The sequence below is a fragment of the Primulina tabacum genome, chromosome 7, assembly GCF_025594145.1.
Source record: "Primulina tabacum isolate GXHZ01 chromosome 7, ASM2559414v2, whole genome shotgun sequence".
Classification (NCBI taxonomy): Eukaryota; Viridiplantae; Streptophyta; class Magnoliopsida; order Lamiales; family Gesneriaceae; genus Primulina; species Primulina tabacum.
In genome coordinates this window covers 41,070,427-41,091,981 of record NC_134556.1, presented here as the reverse complement: position 1 = coordinate 41,091,981, position 21,555 = coordinate 41,070,427, and the positions used below count along the sequence as shown (strand labels likewise).

The 21,555-nt window shown below is 35.7% G+C and overlaps 1 protein-coding gene and 1 pseudogene across 1 annotated transcript; both read right to left on the bottom strand.

Moving 5' to 3' along the window:
* Positions 1-1,756: 1,756 nt before the first annotated feature.
* On the bottom strand, positions 1,757-6,762 carry LOC142552183 (uncharacterized; annotated as a pseudogene).
* Positions 6,763-16,809: 10,047 nt separating this feature from the next.
* Positions 16,810-18,004, bottom strand: LOC142551031 (AT-hook motif nuclear-localized protein 24-like). Its single transcript, XM_075660080.1, has one exon. The coding sequence runs from the start codon at positions 17,813-17,815 to the stop codon at positions 16,970-16,972; it is 846 nt and encodes a 281-aa protein (XP_075516195.1). The 5' UTR covers positions 17,816-18,004; the 3' UTR covers positions 16,810-16,969.
* Positions 18,005-21,555: the final 3,551 nt, after the last annotated feature.

The following is a 21,555-nucleotide window of genomic DNA, read 5'->3' as shown; positions in this document are numbered from 1 at the left end:
AATTTTCGTACAGTCAACTCTCTATGCACTGACACCATTTGTTTTTTCCCAAGTGAGACTCGAAAGCAAAAAAAAAATCTATTTTCAAAAACTTATTCGTTCGAAAAATTATAATATTATTCGAAAAATATAAATGATATAAAAAAAAATTAAGTCAGTGCATAAAATATATTTGATCAATTTAATGGGTCGATATGTCCATATTTTGTAAAAATGGTGACCAGAATGTGTGGAAAATTGAAAATCACTTCTCGATTTTTAAATGAATACGATATGGTTGAATATGATTTACAAATTAAGATAAACTAATGTACTTCAAAAAAAATTTTGATTGACTACTGATGGGTTGATGTCATGCTTTGAGCTTATGTTAGCACAATGATAGTATTCTAATACATAATTCAAGTGTCTAAAATCGATTTGGATATGTCGGATCTATAAAAATACGTGGATCCATGTTGTCTAACTAAAATTAGAATATTAGCTATAATACGAGAACAATGTTTTTATCATATCATCTCTCTTGTAATTTATAAGTTCAACATAAATGCAATGTCTCCAGCTAGGAAACAAGCAAGATTTTCGTTGGTTTCAGGGAATATATCACCCTACATGTGGGGGCAGTGCCCCATGTGTAGATTCAGGGTCTAGATTTAGCCACAAGTACATGGGGTCCACTATTTTTTTAAAAAATCACACATTTGGCTAAATCTGGACCATCTAAATCTTGTGGGGCAGTACAGGTAGGATCGAACGAATTCAGTCCCAACCAAACATTTGCTCATCACAATGCTTTCTGAGACCAAGTTCATTCAACAAACGATCAACCTTGATAAAGAAAAGCTCAAAAGGATGTGTGTTGATATGAGTAGTTTAAGACTTCCCATACAGCGAAAAAGACGAAGTAGAGCTGTGGGATAAGCCGTCGAGAATAGGCAGGATCATCGCGCTTTCGGGATTTTCTTGTCGCTGTGTTGAACCTGGGTGGTTTGGTCTATGCTTTACTTCACTAGATGAAAAGGGCATTCTTTTAGTCATGAAAGGCATTGGGGACGTTTCTGAATGCTGTAAATCTCCTAGTCGAAGTGTTGCTGATGCATATAATATCCGGAAGCTAAAGATTCAGATTATACAAAAACTGTATATTTCCTATGTAAATGATCATCGTTTCATTGTATTTCCAAAATCAGATGATTCGAATACATTTGTTGGGCCAAGCTATCCTTAAACTGCAACGGACGATGCATATCATAAATAAATATATCATACATATGAATCTTCGAAATCTTGTGTTTGTTTTATATATAAAATTTAAAAATGTACATATACATAAATAATGAAAAATAGCAACGCATCGATTAACCAAAATTTCAATATAAATCGTGTACAACTAATTAAAAATGAATTTAAATGATCATATCGTGTTGCAAAATTGAAATTTGACTTTACTAATAACTTTACTACACCAACAAAACTAACTATCCAACCAAAGTAGTGAAAACGAAAGCGCAGTGCCAAAAGGATACAAAAATTGACAAATAAGACTCCCCCACCGAATTGTTTTCTTTTAAAAAATAAAATAAAATCCACCCAGATTTTTTAACGTGGCTTACATATTCATGATGAAAGATATGAGAAAACATAGTACGAACATTAAAAATTCATAGCACGGGTTTTTTTTGTCAGTCGTTTAGTAAAACCCGTTTCAAGATCCACATTCTTCATATTTTGAAACATATATACGCTAGCTCATCTACTTGGGGAACGGTTCCCATTGAGAGCTTGATCCAGGCAGCCGGAAATTTCGAAAGATCACTGCAGCAGTAGCTCCTCTGCCTTCTGCAATTCCCTGAGTCGCCTTTTAGCATATAAGGTGACTACAACTGTTGCAGCCACAGTCGTGCAAAAGCCAAAGACATTGAAGATTATTTGAGGAGCTGACAGTGTGTGGTGATCGTGTGAAGCATCAGCTAAAGTTTTTATAAGTATGCCACTGCAAGTTGAACATAACAAACACCCCATTAGAGTAAAGGAACTTGGAAATACCAGAAAAATAGATAAAGAGGCTAAGTTTTACACTTCATAACAAGTACGTATAATCACAAAAAAGAAGCTATACCGGCACAAAAGAGACCATGATCTGAAGATGGATGGGTAAGGAATGTATTAGTTTAGTACGTCTAGGTAATTTATCTCCTTTTTTTGGGGGGGAAGGTGTAAAACCCGGGATTTTGTACAATCGTGATCATATCAGATTAATAATTTGATTATACTAGGATGGTGTAATCTTAGATATTAATGTTATCATTATCATTCAGAATATAAGATTTGATGCAAGGTTATCTAAGTCGTGTAGATAATTTTATCGTGTGCAGAATTTTGAAGCTCGAGATTAAGATGATATTATTTATCGTGCAACCTGAACCTTGGGAGGAATAAATCTATCTCCATCCAAGAATTTATTAAGGAATTTCGAAAATAAGCACCTAAAGATCCAAGATTTGAGTTGAGATTGAGATACCGAGATAAAGATCAAGCATGAGATAATAAAATCACTAGAATTCAAATTAATCAGTGTACATATATATTATGCAAATTTCGAAATCTTAGGGGATGGAAGATTTGGAATTCGGTTATCACCCAAATCACGGATAGATAGATCACGATTCGAGATAAAAGATTTGAGTCAGATTTCAACGCGATATCACTCGATCCCGAATAGGAGGGCTCTATAGCTCGAAAATTACACCATAATTCCCTCTCAAATTTCGAGACTCCCCTCTAGTGTCTTTAGGATTTTCGAGTACAGCGAAGCGCTGCCGCCGTCTAGCCGCCGGAACAGGAATTTCGAAAATTTCAGTGCAAGGGTCCTCTCTTTCTCACGTCTTTTTCTGCAAGACCTAAGGTAAGTGGGCTTGTTTTAAAGTGTGAATTTTCGGTGCATGTATTTTCGGTTTTTAAAAGATTCGGTCGAGTACAGTCCTTCTTCTACCACATTCTGGTTACGATTTTTTTGGCATGAGTTATGTTTTGACACTGTGAAGATTCAACCCGATGGGTAGGAATTCCAACCATGATATGACCCTCATACGGTGGGGATATAACCGATTCGGCCTCGCCCCCTTAGAGGAGTAAAAATTAGGGACTGATATCAGTAAACCATAGAAAGTTGAGGAATCTCAGTGTCTGGAAAATGTTATGCATGTGATGTGAATGTTGTACAAGTTATGTGTTTTTGAAATACTATGCATATTGTTATTTTGTATTCGAACGGCCCCCGCTTGCTGAGTATTTCCCAAAATACTCACCCCTTACTCCCCTCCCCAGATAAATCCGAAGAGCAGGTTGAGGAAGAAGAATCAGAAAAATTTTGGGGCTGGTGAATTGCGTAATATTTCGAGAATTGTAGTATTTGGATTTCGAATGTTCGTAATTTCAGTTGTAAAACGTTTCTGCATTTTATCCTTTTCAGTTGTAAAGACATTGGTATTTTTTTGAGATTTATGAAATAAACTGGTTTCGGTTTATACTGTGCTACGAGGCTGGTTGTTTTCGATTGTGTGATTGATAAACAACGCCGATGTCGACTAACCCCGGTCGTGGAGCGTGACAGAAGAAATCCACTAATTGATAAGCTTTGATTTTTTAAAAAGAAAAGCGCAGTTACTAAACAAACTAGTGATGTTGGAATGGAAAAAGGTGTTTTAAAAATACTTGAAAAGGACTTCTCTAGAAGCCAGAGAATGTAGTTTCTGGTCTTCTGCTTCCACTTCTCTTAAAACAGATCCATTTTCACTAGTAGTATCTGAACATTAAAATCGCTTTTTTATTATTTTTTATTAAAAAATAACCGCTTAGAAACCCAAGATTATATAAAATGTTTCCTAAAGTGAAGCTCTCTTATCCCAATCTGACTCCACTGAAAAAGAATTCGGCAAGCTGAAGCAGAACAGGTCATTGAGATAACACAGACCAACCCAAGAAATCATGCTTCAAAATACCGTTTATTTCTTGGGAGTATTCCCTGACACAAGATGTCAAGATCAAGAACAAAGAAAAAGTAGAACAAAAGACAAAATCAACATAAGAATAAGCTCGATGTCCGATATATACATTATACAACCACACAATACACATATAAAGCAAGAGGTGGGAAATTCATGGGCCACACACACAAGTTCATAACAGGCAGTTTCACTACATATGGCAACAAATCTCAACATCTCCAAGGGAGATAGTCGTGGGGTATGTTCGTTAGTCCAAAAGTCTCCTTTGTGTTGGAGAGACCTCGACATGAATATGCTAAACCAATCCGGACGTAAATTTTAACTTTCTGAATGCAAGTTCACTCAAAAAGATTGACACACTCATCAAATGAACAAAGAGAACTGATATGTTACCATCAAAGAGTATACCTAAGATTAAAATTTTCTACCCAGAAGTTACTACAGTTGAACACCATCATACTGAAAGTCATGTCTTTACGTTAAAACCGGGTGTGTGAGTCAACTACAGGAAGTATCAAGTTTCTTCTAGCAAGAAATTTGAGAGAGAGAGAGAGAGAGTGTTCTTACGTGTAAAGTGCGACAAATACTTCTGGCACCATTCCTGTCAGTGTCCCCAACAAGTAAGGACAGTATTTGACATCCGTCGCAACAGCACAGTAGTTGTACACGACATATGGAAAAGGAGAAATCCTAATCAATGTAACGGCTCGGAACTGACTAAACCAATTTCCTTCACCTGCTAGTCTTATGATAGAAGCTTTTTTGGGATGTCTTTCTAGCCACATCTGTATTAAAGAAGCTTATGAACAATTTAAAATCAAAGCTAAAACTTCATGAAAAAACAGCAAGAATATGCGAACATACATACTTGGATTTTGCGATAGAAAAGTGACCCAAGGAAATACGGAAGAGAGACACCAATTATCACCGCTCCCATGATAAGCAAAAATCCAAAACCATAACCAAAAGTGATTCCAGCCACCCACATGGATGGGGTAGAAGGTAAAAGAAGAGCTGGAAATATTGCCAGAGAACCAAATACAATAAGGGCTAGCGTTCTGGAGCTGAATGCTTCCCTCTCCCAATTTATGATGGGAATGATTTCCTAAAAAGGTGTACATGAAACAATTATATAATGCTAGAATGAAAATGGTCAAGAGATGCAGTGATAAACTAAAATGTTAAATGTCACAAATTGAACACTGCACATGCTAAGCTAAGTTTATCATGATGTAAGATGCTGAACAAAGGAAGACAAAATGTAAACTCAGAAAGAATCTGTAAACGTGCTTTCTAAATGCAAGGGCCACATCCTGAAAGAAGCTTTTCCGGGATTTTGAAATTTTGGTTTTGAAAACCTGTTTACCCACCATTTTCATGCACCCAGCCCCACCCAGAGGTAAATCCTCCAGACTTGATGTGAATTAGCTCTTTGATTTTCGTCTCTGTAAACCAATATTCTGGCTCTCCCTGAGCAGCTAAGTATAGTATATGGTAATATAATTTTCCCGTTGGGAGCTAATGTAAAAGAGCAAAAACGGCAATTCTTTCATTTGTAACAAACGCATTCAAAGCTTCTATCAAAGAGCAAAGTGTCATACAAGCTGGATTAACGCGAGGATTAAGTTAAAAGAAAAGAACAAGAAGAATTGCAGGTCAATAAAGTCCAAACATCGTAAGATCACACTCCTATCACTTGACCAAAAGCTAATGCAGAAGGTAGCGATAGAATTCACATCTTTTTTCTAAAACTCTAAAACAGCTCAAATTACATTTCGATTGCTCTACAATTATTGTTCCCAACAATCCACTCCGAACAATTGCGCCAACTTGCAACTAGTAGGAATCGAACACATAAATTTGGACATAATATTAATTGTAAGACCAAAACATCCCAGCATCCAAACTTCATAAGATCAGTCATCCCCTCTCATCAGCATTTTGATATCATATAAAGTTCAGCAATCCGCCTTATTCGGCTATGTATCAACATACATGCGCACAAAAAATCACAAAAAATTAGCATGTTGACACGCCTGAATGAGGATAAATAACAAACATAATTGCACGTATTCACAAAGCATTTATATGCGTGTGTGTGAGAGTTTGTTGGCATTTAGATGAAAGAAATCTCGTGTAATTCATAAGAAAAATAACCTTATCCATGAAAAAGGGTCCGACCCATTTGAAGATAAACCGCACCCAACAGGCTAACAAACACCACCACCAACACTAGTTTAGCCCACCGCCACAAAGACCACCACCACCCTACACCGCCTCCACCACCACCGCAAGATGACGATGTTTCCGTATCGCATATAGTCACCGCGTCACCACCACCACCCTCCTCTAACTTAACGTAATCCCCTGCAACCCCGGGATCCTCATCGGCTACATTGTACGTCATCACACCCGGAAATCGATTTTCTGATCAAATTTAAAAAAAAGACCCAATTCTATAATCCTCAAATAAGGAAAAAATAAGACGAATTGGGTCCCCTCCAGCCCACCACCCCCCAAAAGAACAAAATTTTGAGGGGTTTCCGGGTCAAATTAGCAACGGTCAAATAAATCCGTTCGATCTGTTCAAAAACTTCCGTCAATAAATGATAATACAGGAAGGATTCGTCAGGCAGTAATGGAGGTGCAACAGAGGTGAGACGTTGATTGAAAGAGAATGGTTAGGAAAAACAGGGAATTACGTTTTGTGGAGAGTAATATTCCCTTGGTCGGTTATACAAGAACGAAGAAAGAAAGAATTGAAGACGATAAATAAAGGAAAGCATTTGATAATTCAAGAAATTAGTTAATAATAATATATAAATCATAATAAAAATCATAAATCTGATAGTTTTTAAAAAAAATTTAGATATATGATTTTTTTTTTCGTTTCTTACCCTTTTTCTTACTGTTCGAACCAAATCGTTTGTGAGCTATTCGAAGCTTGATTTGATAAAAGCTCGTTTTAGCTCGTTTAATGAGGCTCGTTAAGATAAACAAACCAAACTCAAGCTTTACAGTATTCGGCTCGTTAGCTCTTGAACATGTTCGTTGGTAAGTTCATTAGTAATCTTTTAGATGAAAAAATAATAGTTTTGATATTTGATTTATTGATTTTGAATATTATTTATGAAATATATAGAAAAATATATTAAATTTATTTATTATAATAAATTTACAAATTTTTTAATAAGAATAATATATTTTTCTTTAAATATATAATTTATTTTTAATTAATATAATGAAAATTTAAATGTATAATTCATATTTATTAAGTTTGTTTAGGCTCGATAAAGGCTTGAATAAGCTCGTAAGCTGTGCATATATTCGTTAAATAAAGCTCAAGCTCGGCTCGATTATAAACGAACCAAGCTCAAGCATTCAAGAGTTCGGCTCGGCTCGACTCGATTACATTCCTAACTGTTCCCGCTGCATGCGAATTTGGTAAAAAAAATTAGCTAATCTGATTAGTGATTTGCTGTCATTTTGCAAGCAAAATAATGAACTAAATTTCTTTTTATGGTAATAATATCTTTCGATAGTATAAAATTTGGCCACAATGAATTTCTCTCAATTTGGAATATGTTTTTCAAAAAAATAAAAATCAAATCAATAATAGGAGAAAATAATCATGGTAAAACTAAATATTATATTAAATATTGTTTTCTATGCATCACCTGATCTTCCATACATAACAATCAAACTAAATACTATATTAATTATTTTTTTAGTATCATATTAAACTATTTATCTTATATTTAACTTCAAATAAAGTTTTATGAAAACAATATTTAAACCAAAAAGTATATATATTAAAATTTAATAATATATGAGATCAAAATTATTAAGAACAAACATGTATAATAAATATGCTATTTTTTGTATTTAATTAATTTGGGAAATTCGACCAAATGAACAATCTCCTAAAACGGGTATTTTTCCAGACACGTGTCGTGCAGGAAGACAGGTGTGGGAAGGGGGATGAGAGAGACTTCACCGTCAAGCTTGGAATTGCGTGATGACTTTTTTTCTTTGTATTTTACTGATAAAATTTGTTACAATTACGTCTCTTATTCGAATCGATATTTGGACATCAGCCAATGTCTCCAAAATGACACCTACCTCCAAATATCACTGTCATGCCATTCTCAGCCTAAAAACAAAATGGACCTTTCTTTTATCTGCTTCTACAAAAACGTATGACGTATAAATTTATGTACTTCGGGCTGCTTTCTTTTCATTTTTTGTTTTCATGATTTCCAGACAACGTAGGGAAATTTTCGCAAAAGTTGCAAATTCTCACCCGTTTTACCCACAAAAAGAGCAACTATTTCAAGATTTTCAGACGAATCACTTCATTATTGAAAAATCTGTCGACTTTTTCGAGCAAATTATAAAGGATTGACTTAGCATAGACGGTTCACTTCAGCTTTGAATCACTTGAAAAGCTATCCAAGGAATTGAAAAAGTTGGGTCGATTGAACGGTGGATCAGAAGATTTATAATTTAACAATGTCATTTATCACGGGAAATCCTTTTTTTCTATTTTCTAGTACTACATTGTAATACTTTTAATTATTATTATTTAATCATAGTACGGATGATTATGAATTTGATTTATCGTATTACGAGTAAGCCAGCATTATTATCCTCAAGGTCAAAATATTCCAAGAAAACAACAAAGTTTTTATGATAAATGTTTAGCTCAAGGTAAACAAACTTTATTATTGAATATAATGGTATGATTAGAATCGCTAAACACATATATTTCATATTGTATTTCAAATAAAATAATTTTTTTTAACAACATGTAGGTAGAACCATCAAAATGAAGTTGACAAATCCCGTCAAATAAATGGATTGAACTAACAATTTTCTGATCATCAAAATGACGATCCGACTCGTCTAATAAAACTAAAGATAAGTTAAGTCAGGTTTATGTTGACAATTTCAAATTTCAATTTTTATTTTATTTTTTTTATTTTTTTTTTGGTGACAAGGAACTCACACCGTTCAATATTTATCATCGAGTCAATATGACATGTACCATTACCTGACCCTTGAGAAGCCAATTTCCAAGGTGGCCCATTCTGTTCATTTATCAGTTTTCAGCGTATATACCCAAATCCAGCCTACCATGTGATCACAAGTTACATGGCCACTTGTAGCCCGTTTCAAGTTGCCTCTTCTATGAGATCATACTTACGTGGGCACTACCCTCACTTCATTTCAACGGGCAAGATATTGCCACATATACAATTTCAAAAAAAAAATGGGTCATATATATGCATGGGCAAATCTTGGTCATCCATCCTATCATAGGGACAATTTCCACATGGATAGGATGAAATAAATCCTCTTCCACATGGGACTTTCAGTGAAAGCAACAATGGTGTTCTGTAAGCTTGAAACTCCAAGCCCAAAAGACTACTTTTCTACGTGAGGGGACAACATATCAAAAATTACCACGCATATAATTTTTAGGATTTGAGTAGGATATACTTGATCCGTACTTGTGTACCCGCGCTATGTAAATTTTGTATAATTTCGGAATAATATGATATTAGTCTGGGAAGATCAATTTAAAATATTAAAAGATTTTAGAGTTTAAAATTTTAACCCGGACATAACCATATTTCTGGCTCCGCCAGTGCGAGTATATCATATTAGTTTTGTGTGTGTTATACGCAAATAAGAATGATATCATGATTGCAAAAACTAATGAACTCATATTATAATTTGAAATTGTAAAAAATAAGGTTATGTAACAATTTGAAATAATAAAATGAAAAAAAAAATAAGACACCAAATTTGTCAATATTTTCCAGATTCTTAATAATAATATTATCTTAATATATATAATAAAAATCTATATATTTTTCAAATAAATTTATTTATTCAGCAGTACGTAAATAACGTTTCTTAATATACATGAGATTTACTATTACTTTGTTTTATTTTATGGTTAACATATTATAAAAATAATTATAAAATTGATTTGGGTTGACCCAATCTCGATTTGATCTAGTCCCATTTTTAAATGAATAGTTTGTCTTTATTTCAACCAACGCGACACCTCAACAACCATCTAAGAAATTCTTGAGAAGTGGTTTTTTTTTTTTGGAAGAAAAATAACTAAATATAATAATACTAATAACTATATATATATATTTGTTGTGAAAAAGTAAAAATTTATGGTAAAAAGTAAAAATCTCAAACTCTCAAAATTTACCAAACTACACACTTTATAATATTTTTATCCCTTCTCAATTGTATCAAATCTTTACAAATGGAGACCTATTTATAGGATTTCTTTGGAAAACAATCCAAAAACAATTTCATCATTACATACATCATCACACACTAATTTTCAATATTCAACACCTAATTTTACCTAATTTTCAACATTCAACATTATAATTTTCAACACAAATAGTTTTCATATGTTCAACACTCCCCCTTGTGATGATGATCATGATACGATGATGTCTTCAATACGTGATTTTGTACTGCCTCGTTAAAAACCTTACTAGAAAAAACCCATTGGGATAAAAACCATAGTAAGGGAAAAAGAGTGCAGTCACGTAAACTCCCCTTCATGTTGACATGAACAATTCTTTCACAAATTTCGTAGATTGCGCATCCCAATATTATATATGTGTTTTCTGAATATTGTCGTAGTAAGTGCCTTTGTGAAGAGATCTGATGAGTTTTCACTTGATTGAATGTGACGAACATCAATACATTTATTCTTCTCAAGCTCCTTGGTGAATGTGAAGAACTTAGGAGGAATATGTTTAGTTCTATCGCTTTTTATGTATCCTTCTTTCATTTGAGCTACACATGCAGCATTATCTTCATATAGTATCACAGGCTTATCGTCGAATGATAATCCACATGAGATTTGGATATGTTGGCTCATTGATTTTAACCACACACATTCACGGCTTGCTTCATGTAGTGCAATAATCTCGGCGTGATTTGATGAAGTTGTTACAAGCGTTTGTTTCTGTGAACGCCAAGAAATTGCAGTGCCTCCACGAGTAAATACATATCCAGTTTGGGAACGTGCCTTGTGTGGATCAGATAAGTATCCAGCATCGGCATAACCAATTATACTTGGATTAGCATCTTTTGAATACAAAAGTCTCAAGTCTGTCGTTCCTCGTATATAACGGAATATATGTTTAATTCCGTTCCAGTGTCTCTTTGTTGGATATGTGCTAAATCTTGCCAATAAATTTACGGCAAAAGATATATCAGGCCTTGTACAATTTGTAAGATACATAAGGGCACCGATAGCACTTAGATATGGTACTTCTGGACCAAAAATATCTTCATCATCTTCACATGGACGGAATGGATCATTTTCTATGTTTAATGATCTAACAACCATTGGAGTACTTAAAGGATTTGATTTATCCATATTAAAACGTTTAAGAATCTTTTCTGTATAATTTGTCTGGCGAACAAATATTCCACATTCTTTTTGTTCAATTTGTAAACCCGGACAATACTTGGTTTTTCCAATATCCTTCATTTCAAATTCTTCCTTCAAGTATGACACAACATCTTGAATTTCCTTATTCGTTCCAATGATGTTTAAATCATCAACATATACAACAATAATTACGCATCCAGATGTTGTTTTCTTAATGAAAACACAAGGGCATATTGAATTATTTACATATCCATTTTTCATCAAGTGATCACTTAGTCGATTATACCACATTCGACCGGATTGCTTTAACCCATATAATGATCTTTGTAATTTCACAGAATAACATTCTCTGGGTTTTGAACTTTGTGCTTCAGGCATCTTAAATCCTTCAGGGATTTTCATATATATATTACTATCAAGTGATCCATATAAGTAAGCTGTAACAACATCCATAAGACGCATTTCTAAATTTTCAGATACCGCCAAGCTAATCAAATACCGAAACGTAATTGCATCCATCACGGGAGAATACGTTTCTTCATAATCAATTACAGGCCTTTGAGAAAAACATTGCGTAACAAGTCGAGCTTTATATCTTACTATTTCATTTTTCTCATTTCGCTTTCGAATAAAAACCCATTTGTATCCAACAAGTTTTACACCTTCAGGTGTAAGGACTATAGGTCCAAAAACATTACGTTTATTTAGCGAATCCAATTCAACCTGGATGGCTTCTTTCCATTTTATCCAATCCTGCCGATTTTTACATTCACCAAAAGATTTTGGTTCATGATCTTCATTATTATTTATGATGTCGATTGCCACATTATAAGAAAATATATCATCAGTTTCTTCTATGTCTTTTCGGTTGCATATTTTTCCAGTATTAATATAATTGATAGAGATTTCATGATTCTCGTCAGTTTGTGGTTCTGACAGAACATTTTCATCATCATGTGTTTCTTCAGGAACAACATTCTCTATTTTGTGATCATCATGTGTTTCTTCAGGAACATTATTCTTATTTTGTGATCATCGTGTTTCTCTATGAATTTTCTTTTTCGAGGATTTTTATCCTTGGAACCGACTGGCCTTCCACGCTTCAGGCGTTTAATGACATCATGAGTATCTTCAATTTGTTTCTTCGGAATTTCAATTCGAGCAGGGGCATTTGCAGCATGTATATATGATTTAGTTATCCCTTTTGTGTCTGCAAATGCATCTGATATTTGATTTGCTATTCTTTGCGAAGTGCACAATTTGCTGTACATCTTTTTCACATTGTTTTGTTCTTGGATCCAGATGTAACAATGATGATACATACCATGTAATTTCCTTTTCGGTATGTTTCTGTTCTCCCCCTAACATTGGGAAGATTTCCTCATTAAAATGACAATCAGCAAAACGTGCTGTGAACACGTCGCCTGTCTGAGGTTCAAGATATCGAATAATTGATGGACTATCATAATCGATATAAATTCCAACCTTTCTTTGAGGTCCCATTTTCTTTCGTTGCGGTGGTGCAATAGGCACATACACCATACATCCAAAATTCTCAGATGAGAAATGTCTGGTTCTTTACCAAATGCAAGCTGCAATGGGGAGTATTTATGATATGCACTAGGTCTGATGCGAATTAATGAAGCAGCATGTAAAATTGCATGTCCCCATATAGAAATAGGGAGATTTGTTTTCATAATCATTAGTCTAGCAATCATTTGCAGACGTTTAATCAATGATTCAGCCAATTCATTCTGTGTATGTACATGAGCAACAGGATGCTCAACAATGATTCCCATAGACATACAATAATCATTGAAAGTCTGGGAAGTAAATTCACCAGCATTATCAAATCTAATTTTCTTGATTGTATAATCGGGAAATTGATTCCTCAATTTTATTATTTGAGCAAGTAATCTTGCAAATGCAACATTTCGAGTTGACAATAAACATACATGTGACCATCTGCTGGAGGCATCAATCAATACCATAAAGTATCTGAATGGTCCACATGGTGGATGGATTGGTCTACAAATATCACCCTGAATACGTTCAAGAAACATTGGTGATTCAGTTTGGATTTTGACTGGTGATGGTCTTATAATAAGTTTTCCAAGAGAACATGCTTTACATTGAAACTTATTATTTTGAAAGATCTTCTGGTCTTTCAGTGGATGACCATGTCTATTTTCTATAATTTTTCGCATCATTGTTGAACCAGGATGTCCTAATCGATCATGTCAATTGGTTAATATTGAAGAATTATCAACTACCATGTTTGATTCAATGAGACTTATATGTGTATAATGCAATCCAGTAGGGAGCATTGGTAGTTTTTCAATCACATATTTCTTTCCTGATTTATATGTGATAAGACACATATAATTCTCATTCCCTTCATTCATTGTTTGAGTATCATAACCATGAGAATATATATCATTAAAACTCAACAAATTTCTTTTCGATTGTGGTGAATATAAAGCATCATTGATCAAAAATTTTGTACCATTAGGTAACAAAAATTGTGCTTTACCACATCCTTTAATCAAGTCTACAGGACCTGATATTGTATTCACCGTTGTTTTTGTTGGTTTTAGTTCCAAGAAATATCTTTTATCTCGGAGGATAGTGTGCGTTGTACCACTATTGGGTATTCAAACTTCAGCTTTGCTCATATCATTTTCCATATTTGAACTTCAAAAAAAATATGCAATGAAATAAAATTACAGACAATGCACATATCATAATTGTACAATAAAACATTATTATATGAATACATGAAAAATAAATTATTGTACATTTATATTCTATCATTATATTGTTCATTTTCAGAGAAATCATTGAGAAAATCTGTAGTATCAATATTGTTCATTTCTATCCCACCAACATATTGATCATTTCCAGAGAAATCATTCATAAAATCAGCAGCATCAAAATGAGTTGAATCACTTAAACGGTCACTTCGTTCAGTGAAGTTGGTCTCTTTTTCTTTCCCCTTTATCGATTCTTTATAGAGCTTGCAAAGGTGCTCAGGGGTTCGACAAATACGAGACCAATGTCCTGGAGTGCCGCATCTGAAACAATAACTTTCAAATCTTTTCGAGGGATTTTCATTAACACTCATGTTCTCATGATGCCTTTTCTGTGGATGGTTCGTGACGCCCTTTTGAGATGAGATATAAAAATAACTATCTCTATTGCTTTCAAAACCACGGCCTCGACCACGACCACGACCAATTCCACGTCCACGTCCACGACCACGACCTCGACCTCGACCAAAACCTTGTCTCTGTATTTGATTTTGGTTTCCAGGTTTAAATTCATTTTTACTCACAGCATTTTCTTCTGGAAATACTGTTGATCCAGTGGGTCGAGACTGATGATTTCTCATTAATAGCTCATTGTTCTTTTCCGCCACAAGAAGCCAGGCGATGAGTTCAGAATATCTCGCAAATCCACGCACTCTATATTGTTGCTGTAAAGTTATATTTGATGCGTGAAACGTGGAAAATGTTTTTTCAAGCATTTCCGATTCTGTAACCTCATGCCCACAAAATTTTAGCTGCGAGATTATTCGATACATCGCTGAATTATAATAACCGACTTTCTTAAAATCTTGGAATCTTAACATATTCCATTCATCACGGGCGGTCGGAAGTATAACTTCCCTTATATGTTCAAATCTTTCTTTCAATCCTTTCCACAGAGCCATGAGATCTTTTTCGATGAGATATTCACATTTTAAACCTTTATCGAGATGTCGACGCAAAAATATTATAGCTTTTGCTTTTTCTTGTGATGAAAATATATCATTTTCTTTAATGGTCTCGCTTAGACCCAAAGCCTCAAGATGCATTTCTACATCGAGAGTCCATGGCATATAATTTTTTCCCGTTATGTCGAGCGCAACAAATTCGAGCTTTGTCAAATTTGACATGGTGATACTAAAAAATTATGATGCATTTTATTAGTTAATGAATATTGCAATACAAAGTAATGGATAAACAACAAGTACAAGCATTTGTAAAAATAAAGAAAACACACGAGGAGGATATTCTCCGATAAATAAAAGACTCGTGAGTATGATAACCAAAATAATTAAAAATAACCTTGAGAAAGCCATCTTCTTTTTTCTTCGAAAATTTGATTAAGAATAATTTTTAGAGAATATGAGAAAGTTGGAGTGATTGAAAGAGTTTGTGTGATCATATTTATAGGGCAAAAACTAGTCGTTTTGTTACCGTTGGTGTACAAAAAAATAAATGTATGTATTCGTATAATTTTATGGTAATAATATGGTGTATATAATATTAGTCATGTTTAAATAATTATGTATATCATATCACATTATTATAATGAAGTGTCATAAGTTATTTTGTTTAAAAACCTTATAGGCTTTTATACTTATCGTATCCCTTACCGGGAGTGTGGGATGTCGTCTTAACATCCTCCCAGGATTTATAACAAGTTTTGAAAAATTTATTTTTATTATTTCTAGTAATAACATTATATTATATATTAAATATATACACAATAAATAAATAACAGTAAAATAAATATTATTACTTTTGTTATCTTTTTCTTCTGTTTGGAGCTTGGAAAAGTATGGAGGACTTTTAGAGCTTCGTGCTGATAACGTATTGTGAAAAGGTAAAAATTTATGGTAAAAAGTAAAAATCTTAAACTCTCAAAATTTACCAAACTACACACTTTATAATATTTTTCTCTCTACTCAATTGTATCAAATCTTTACAAATGGAGACCCATTTATTGGATTTCTTTGGAAAACAATCCAAAAACAATTTCATCATTACATACATCATCACACACTAATTTTCAATATTCAACACCTAATTTTACCTAATTTTCAACATTCAACATTATAATTTTCAACACAGATATTTTTCATATTTTCAACCATATTAATGAAAAGTCTGGGTCGACAACAAAGAAAAGTTCAAGGCCAACCAAATTTACTCAATTCCAACCTCGCACCTTTATATAATTTTTATATTTATATTTAATATACCATATTTTATATTTGTATAATCTGTCCATAATTTTGTATTTTGTAGTAAAAATATTAATTAAAAATAACAAATTATTACTTTTGCTCAACTGGTCCTGAAATCTTTGTCGTGTCATTCGTATGAATTTTTTTTAGTGAAATTTAATTCATAATGTTATATTTTCATTAACATACGGCTTTGTTAATTATTTTTAGAAATAATAAAATATTTGAACGACGCTACAACTGATTTATCCGAATTATTGCATCACACTGAAATGTGACTTGCATTGGATGTACTGATTGGAGTCGATAGAAATAATCTGATCATCAAAAAACTCACATTAGGGGGAAAAAACTAAATGGGAAAAATTCTTGTTAAGAAGATGAACCACAAGAAAACGTCCACAAGTTCATCCAATCTTGTAAGCTTTTCAAGGATGATAATACCAAATTAATGATTAAACAAGCTACAAAATGAAGCCAACAATGTCAACTTTCGATGAATTTGAGCTAAAACGGTGACTGGCCAGCAGCCCAAAATGGTTCGTTCGGCATCTGATCTGAGGTTAGAAAATTTGGTTGCATACCTTGAAACAAAGAAGAGTCATCTGAAATTTGGTGCTGCTGTTGGTTTTGTGGATGCGCCGGTTGCCCACCAAAGCTTGCCTGCGCTGGAGATCCAAGTGAGGTTCCCTCGACTGGAATAGCATCATCTTCTTCTTCAATCGGCAATCTTTCATATGCAGCGTTGCTGAATGAAGCAGCCATTAGAATAACCGGTCCCGACGCAAGTAGCGGCCCCACCACACTGCCTCCCACCACCTGCCCCTGACCGCCGGATAAATATACAGTAAGCCCCGTGGCTGCAGGCGGAGCAGGTGGCGGTAGAAACGATCCCGTCAACGACAATATCTCAAACTGACCATGTAAAGTCACTGCCGACATCGGGGAGGCAGGCTGCTTTAGGGTTACATTCACCACGTAGCCACTTCCGCTCATAATGCAAACACCCTTCTGGCGGCGGCGCGCGAAATTGGAGACACTGTCGACGATATCGCAGCCATCGGATATCTCCATGACATGGGTTCGCAGCGCGTTGCCACCGTCACGGGTGATGATTACCGGTGCCTTAGGTTTGTTTTTCGAACCGGCGGGTCGCCCCCGAGGCCTTCTTGACCCAGACATTTCTCCTCTTCCTGCCGCTATGCCGCCATCCTTTCCGGAAGAATCAGCGTTTCCCTCCTCGCGACTTCGCTTCTGGCCCATGTTCAGGCCGTTGCCACTGGATTCGCTTTGCTCGTCTTCGGAGTTTTGGCTATGGCGGTGGAAAAGATGCCGTGAATAGTAGTCATCCATTGTTTTCGTACTTTGCGGCTCTTCACCAAAAGCTATAAATAATCTAGAGAAGAGATGAGACGAGACGAGCTCGTAATAAATCGACTCGAAGCTCAAAAATCCAAAAAACAATAAAAGAAAATGGATTCTAGATTTTTCAAAACATTTAATTCTGATCAAAGTGGACTTTCATCTCTCTCACAGAGAAGCAGACTTTGTACACACACTCACCATGTGTATCTACATTTACATCTATCTATTCACACCTCAACTACAAAGTTCAACTTGCATGGCTTTTTGTCCTTATGTTTGACAAATGTCTCCACCTCCTCCATCAACAGAGACATTTTCTTTGTCTACCGTGAATTTGAAGCTTCTGTCTCTTTAATACTTTGGATCGGGTTGGCTTGTTCACATTAATATAGATATATATACTGACATTGTCGTCCATCCCAATTATGTACTTCATTTCTCATTTTTCATAAATATATAAACATCTATTTATATTTATTAATATTAATATTTTCTTAATAGAGTAGAATTGGAAAATGTTTGTATAATTAATATTTTTTTAATGAATTTTTTAATCTTTTGTGGAAAAAAAACAGTTTGAACAGAATCATTGAAATATTAATTTCGTCGATTTACTCATTATTCAAAGAAAGTTAGCGACTACCAATTCCGTCGTTTTTAAAAGGTTTGTGTATGTATCTATGTGTATAATTTACAAATAAGATCATAACAAATTTATATAGAATGTAAGATAGGAAAAACACGATTTAGAAAAGGAGACGACCACCATTTTCCCGCATCCAACTCTCGCGCATTGCTTTGATGCAAGCAGCTGAATGCAACCATTTTGAAATTTAACTAAGTTGGGACCAAAGTCTAGAATTGGTATAATTGTGCATACTTATATTACGTCTGACATTAAATATTGAAATTTAAATCGATATTTTGAATTCGATATTCAATTTTAAATCCTTCACAAAATACAAAAAAAAATGTTTGGGATTTTCCCAAGTTCTTCTTATAAACGCAATTGGGTTTTTTGCTTTTTTTTTTTTTTTTTTTATGAAACTATATGCAATTAATTCAATGTAGAGGGAAGTAGCCAGATGTCTTCTTCCCCACTATCCGTGGGTCTATTCAATCAATATGAGCTTATCTTTTACTTGAGTATTAATGGTCTCCAATCAACGATATTTATTGATGCAGTTGGTTCCTATCTCCAAGAAATTAATTGTATGGTCACTTGGGGATAGTTGAAATTGCAGTGTAAGATGGACATCTATCAAAAGATCAGATAATTAATTAATTTTTTTGTTAGTTTGATTATGTCATAGTTAGTTTGATTATGTCGTAATGTTATTTGTCTCATATCGATTGGATAAATACCTGAAAGTTATATATATGGTTTTAGACAATCCTTCTTCATTGAGCTAGTTTTTGGGGTTGAGTTAGGTCCAAGTTCAATCTAACATGGTATCAAAGCTCAGGTTCTACCGTTATGTGTTGGACTGCTCATAGTTGGGTCATCTGTTCTGCCCATAATTGGGTCATCTGTAAATTTCACGCTCCATATGTTCATCCCTGGGCGTGAGGAGGGTGTGTTAGTTGTCCCACATCGGTTGGATAAATACCTGAAAGTTGTATATACGGTCTTGGACAATCCTTCTCCCTTGAGCTAGCTTTTGAGGTTGAGATAGTTTCAAATATCAATTTAACACATACATTACTTATCTAATATAATCTACTTCATCACATTTACAAATTTTGTTAATATTTTGAGTTTATTCAAAACGCATACGAAATTAAGAAAATGTATCACACCAACGTTATCACCAAATCAAATTTATCAATATGAAAAATCAATTATTTCATCTTTTGTTTGCATTCTAACGTAATTTACTTGATTAGAGTGATTTACAAACTGTGTTAATATTTTAAGTTTACTCAAAATACATACGGAATTAAAAAATGCATCATGCCAACATTATCACCAAATCAAATCTATCAATAAGAAAAATCAATTATTTCATCTTTTGTTAGTCACGGATATTTAAACTGTCTCAACTCAATTAGGTATCTGATGCAGAAAAAAATGATATTACTCTGAGAATATGCAAGCGTTGTCTATTTAGTTTTTTGGATATTTTTACGAGCAGTTGGCTTCTATGTGTCTAGTTGAATATATAGACAAATATCTCAATTAATTCAAGATTCATTTAAAAATACGATTTTATGTTTTACCTAAATTGTTTTTTTAAGTCAAATTACTTGATACTAACGGAAAATTTAGGGTCCGATTCCAGCAAGTGTCAATAATCCAGACGCAGGTTCCGAAATTACTCTGAGCCTGAAATCACAAATAAGATCGTTAGAAGGGGGCCAGGAGGGTGTCCTGGCGTAGCCCCTCCGACGCTCAAGTCAGAGACTGAGGATCTATGGGGGGAGCAGCTAAGGGTGCTGCTGAAAACAATATATTGAATTTCATATCATACGCTCAAACCTGGTATTTATAGGAGAATACCTGGGCCCTTGATGGGTCTGTCTTCCATTTGGGCTTGGGATGGGCCAGGGATTTGGGCCGGATCTTGATGGGTTACCTGATCTTGATGGGTTCATCCCTGGGGTATCACCAGTCTCCCCCTCCCGAATCGAACTGAATCGTAGGTTCAAAGTTCGATTAGTTGTGTTGTCCTTGGTTTATCGGCGACTAGGACGTACCGTATTATAAAAATTTATTTCGTTTGTCGTTAACGAACGATGTTTGCCGCTGCGAAAATTACGGGGATCGACCTGCCCGGTCAGGTCGCGGGGATCGATCTGCCCGGTCAGGTCGTGGGGGTGTGGGGGCAATGCCCCCATAATTTTTCCAGAAATAAGCACTCGCAAGGGTGAGGCCGTGCAGTTTTCCTGCCGTTCGTCAGTCTCCAAAGATTTGATAACAAATCAAATCGCAATCTCCTTATAGTTTTCTCTTCAATTCATTCACCAGCTCTCCCCACCCACGCCCGAGTCATTGCCTTGCTACCCTCGCCGAAACTCCATCCAAGCTCGCCCAGCCCCACGCGTCCAAGAGCCCAGCCCCGCGCACCGCGCCTCGCGATCCTCCCGCTCGCCCTGCCGAGCACCCTGCCCACGCTCGCCCAGCCGAGTCCCCTGCCCCTCGCCTCCTGCCGAGCGCCCAGCTGAGCCCCCCTGCTCGCCCAAGCGCCCATCCCACGCTCGCCCCGCTACCTGCCGAGCGCCTGCCCACGCTCGCCACACAACCTGCCGAAGCGCTCGCCCCCTCGCGCATCACGCTCGCCCTGCCGCCCGAGCGCCCCCTCGCCCCTATCATGCTCGCCCGAGCGCCCGAGCATCCCAGTTGCCACGCTCGCCCGGCGCCCCTCCACGCTCACCCTTGTCACGCTCGCCCGGCGCCCCTCCACGCTCGCCCCTGTCACGTCCACTCGAGCGTCCGAGTGCCTGCTCGCCCTAGCTCACGCTCGCCCGGCGCCCCTCAATGCTAGCCCCTGTCACGCTCGCCCGAGCGCCCGAGCTCCTGCTCGCCCTAGCTCACGCTCGCCCGGCGCCCCTCCATGCTCGCCCCTGTCACGCTCGCCCGAGCGCCTGCTCGCCCGCACATAGTATGCCCTAGTCGCCCCATCTTCAAGGTCATCTACTAACCTTTTGAAGGGAAATAGTTTCCACTTCACACGCCCTTGACTACTCAGCTAAAATAGTCATCATCATCTCATAACCCATCTGCTAAG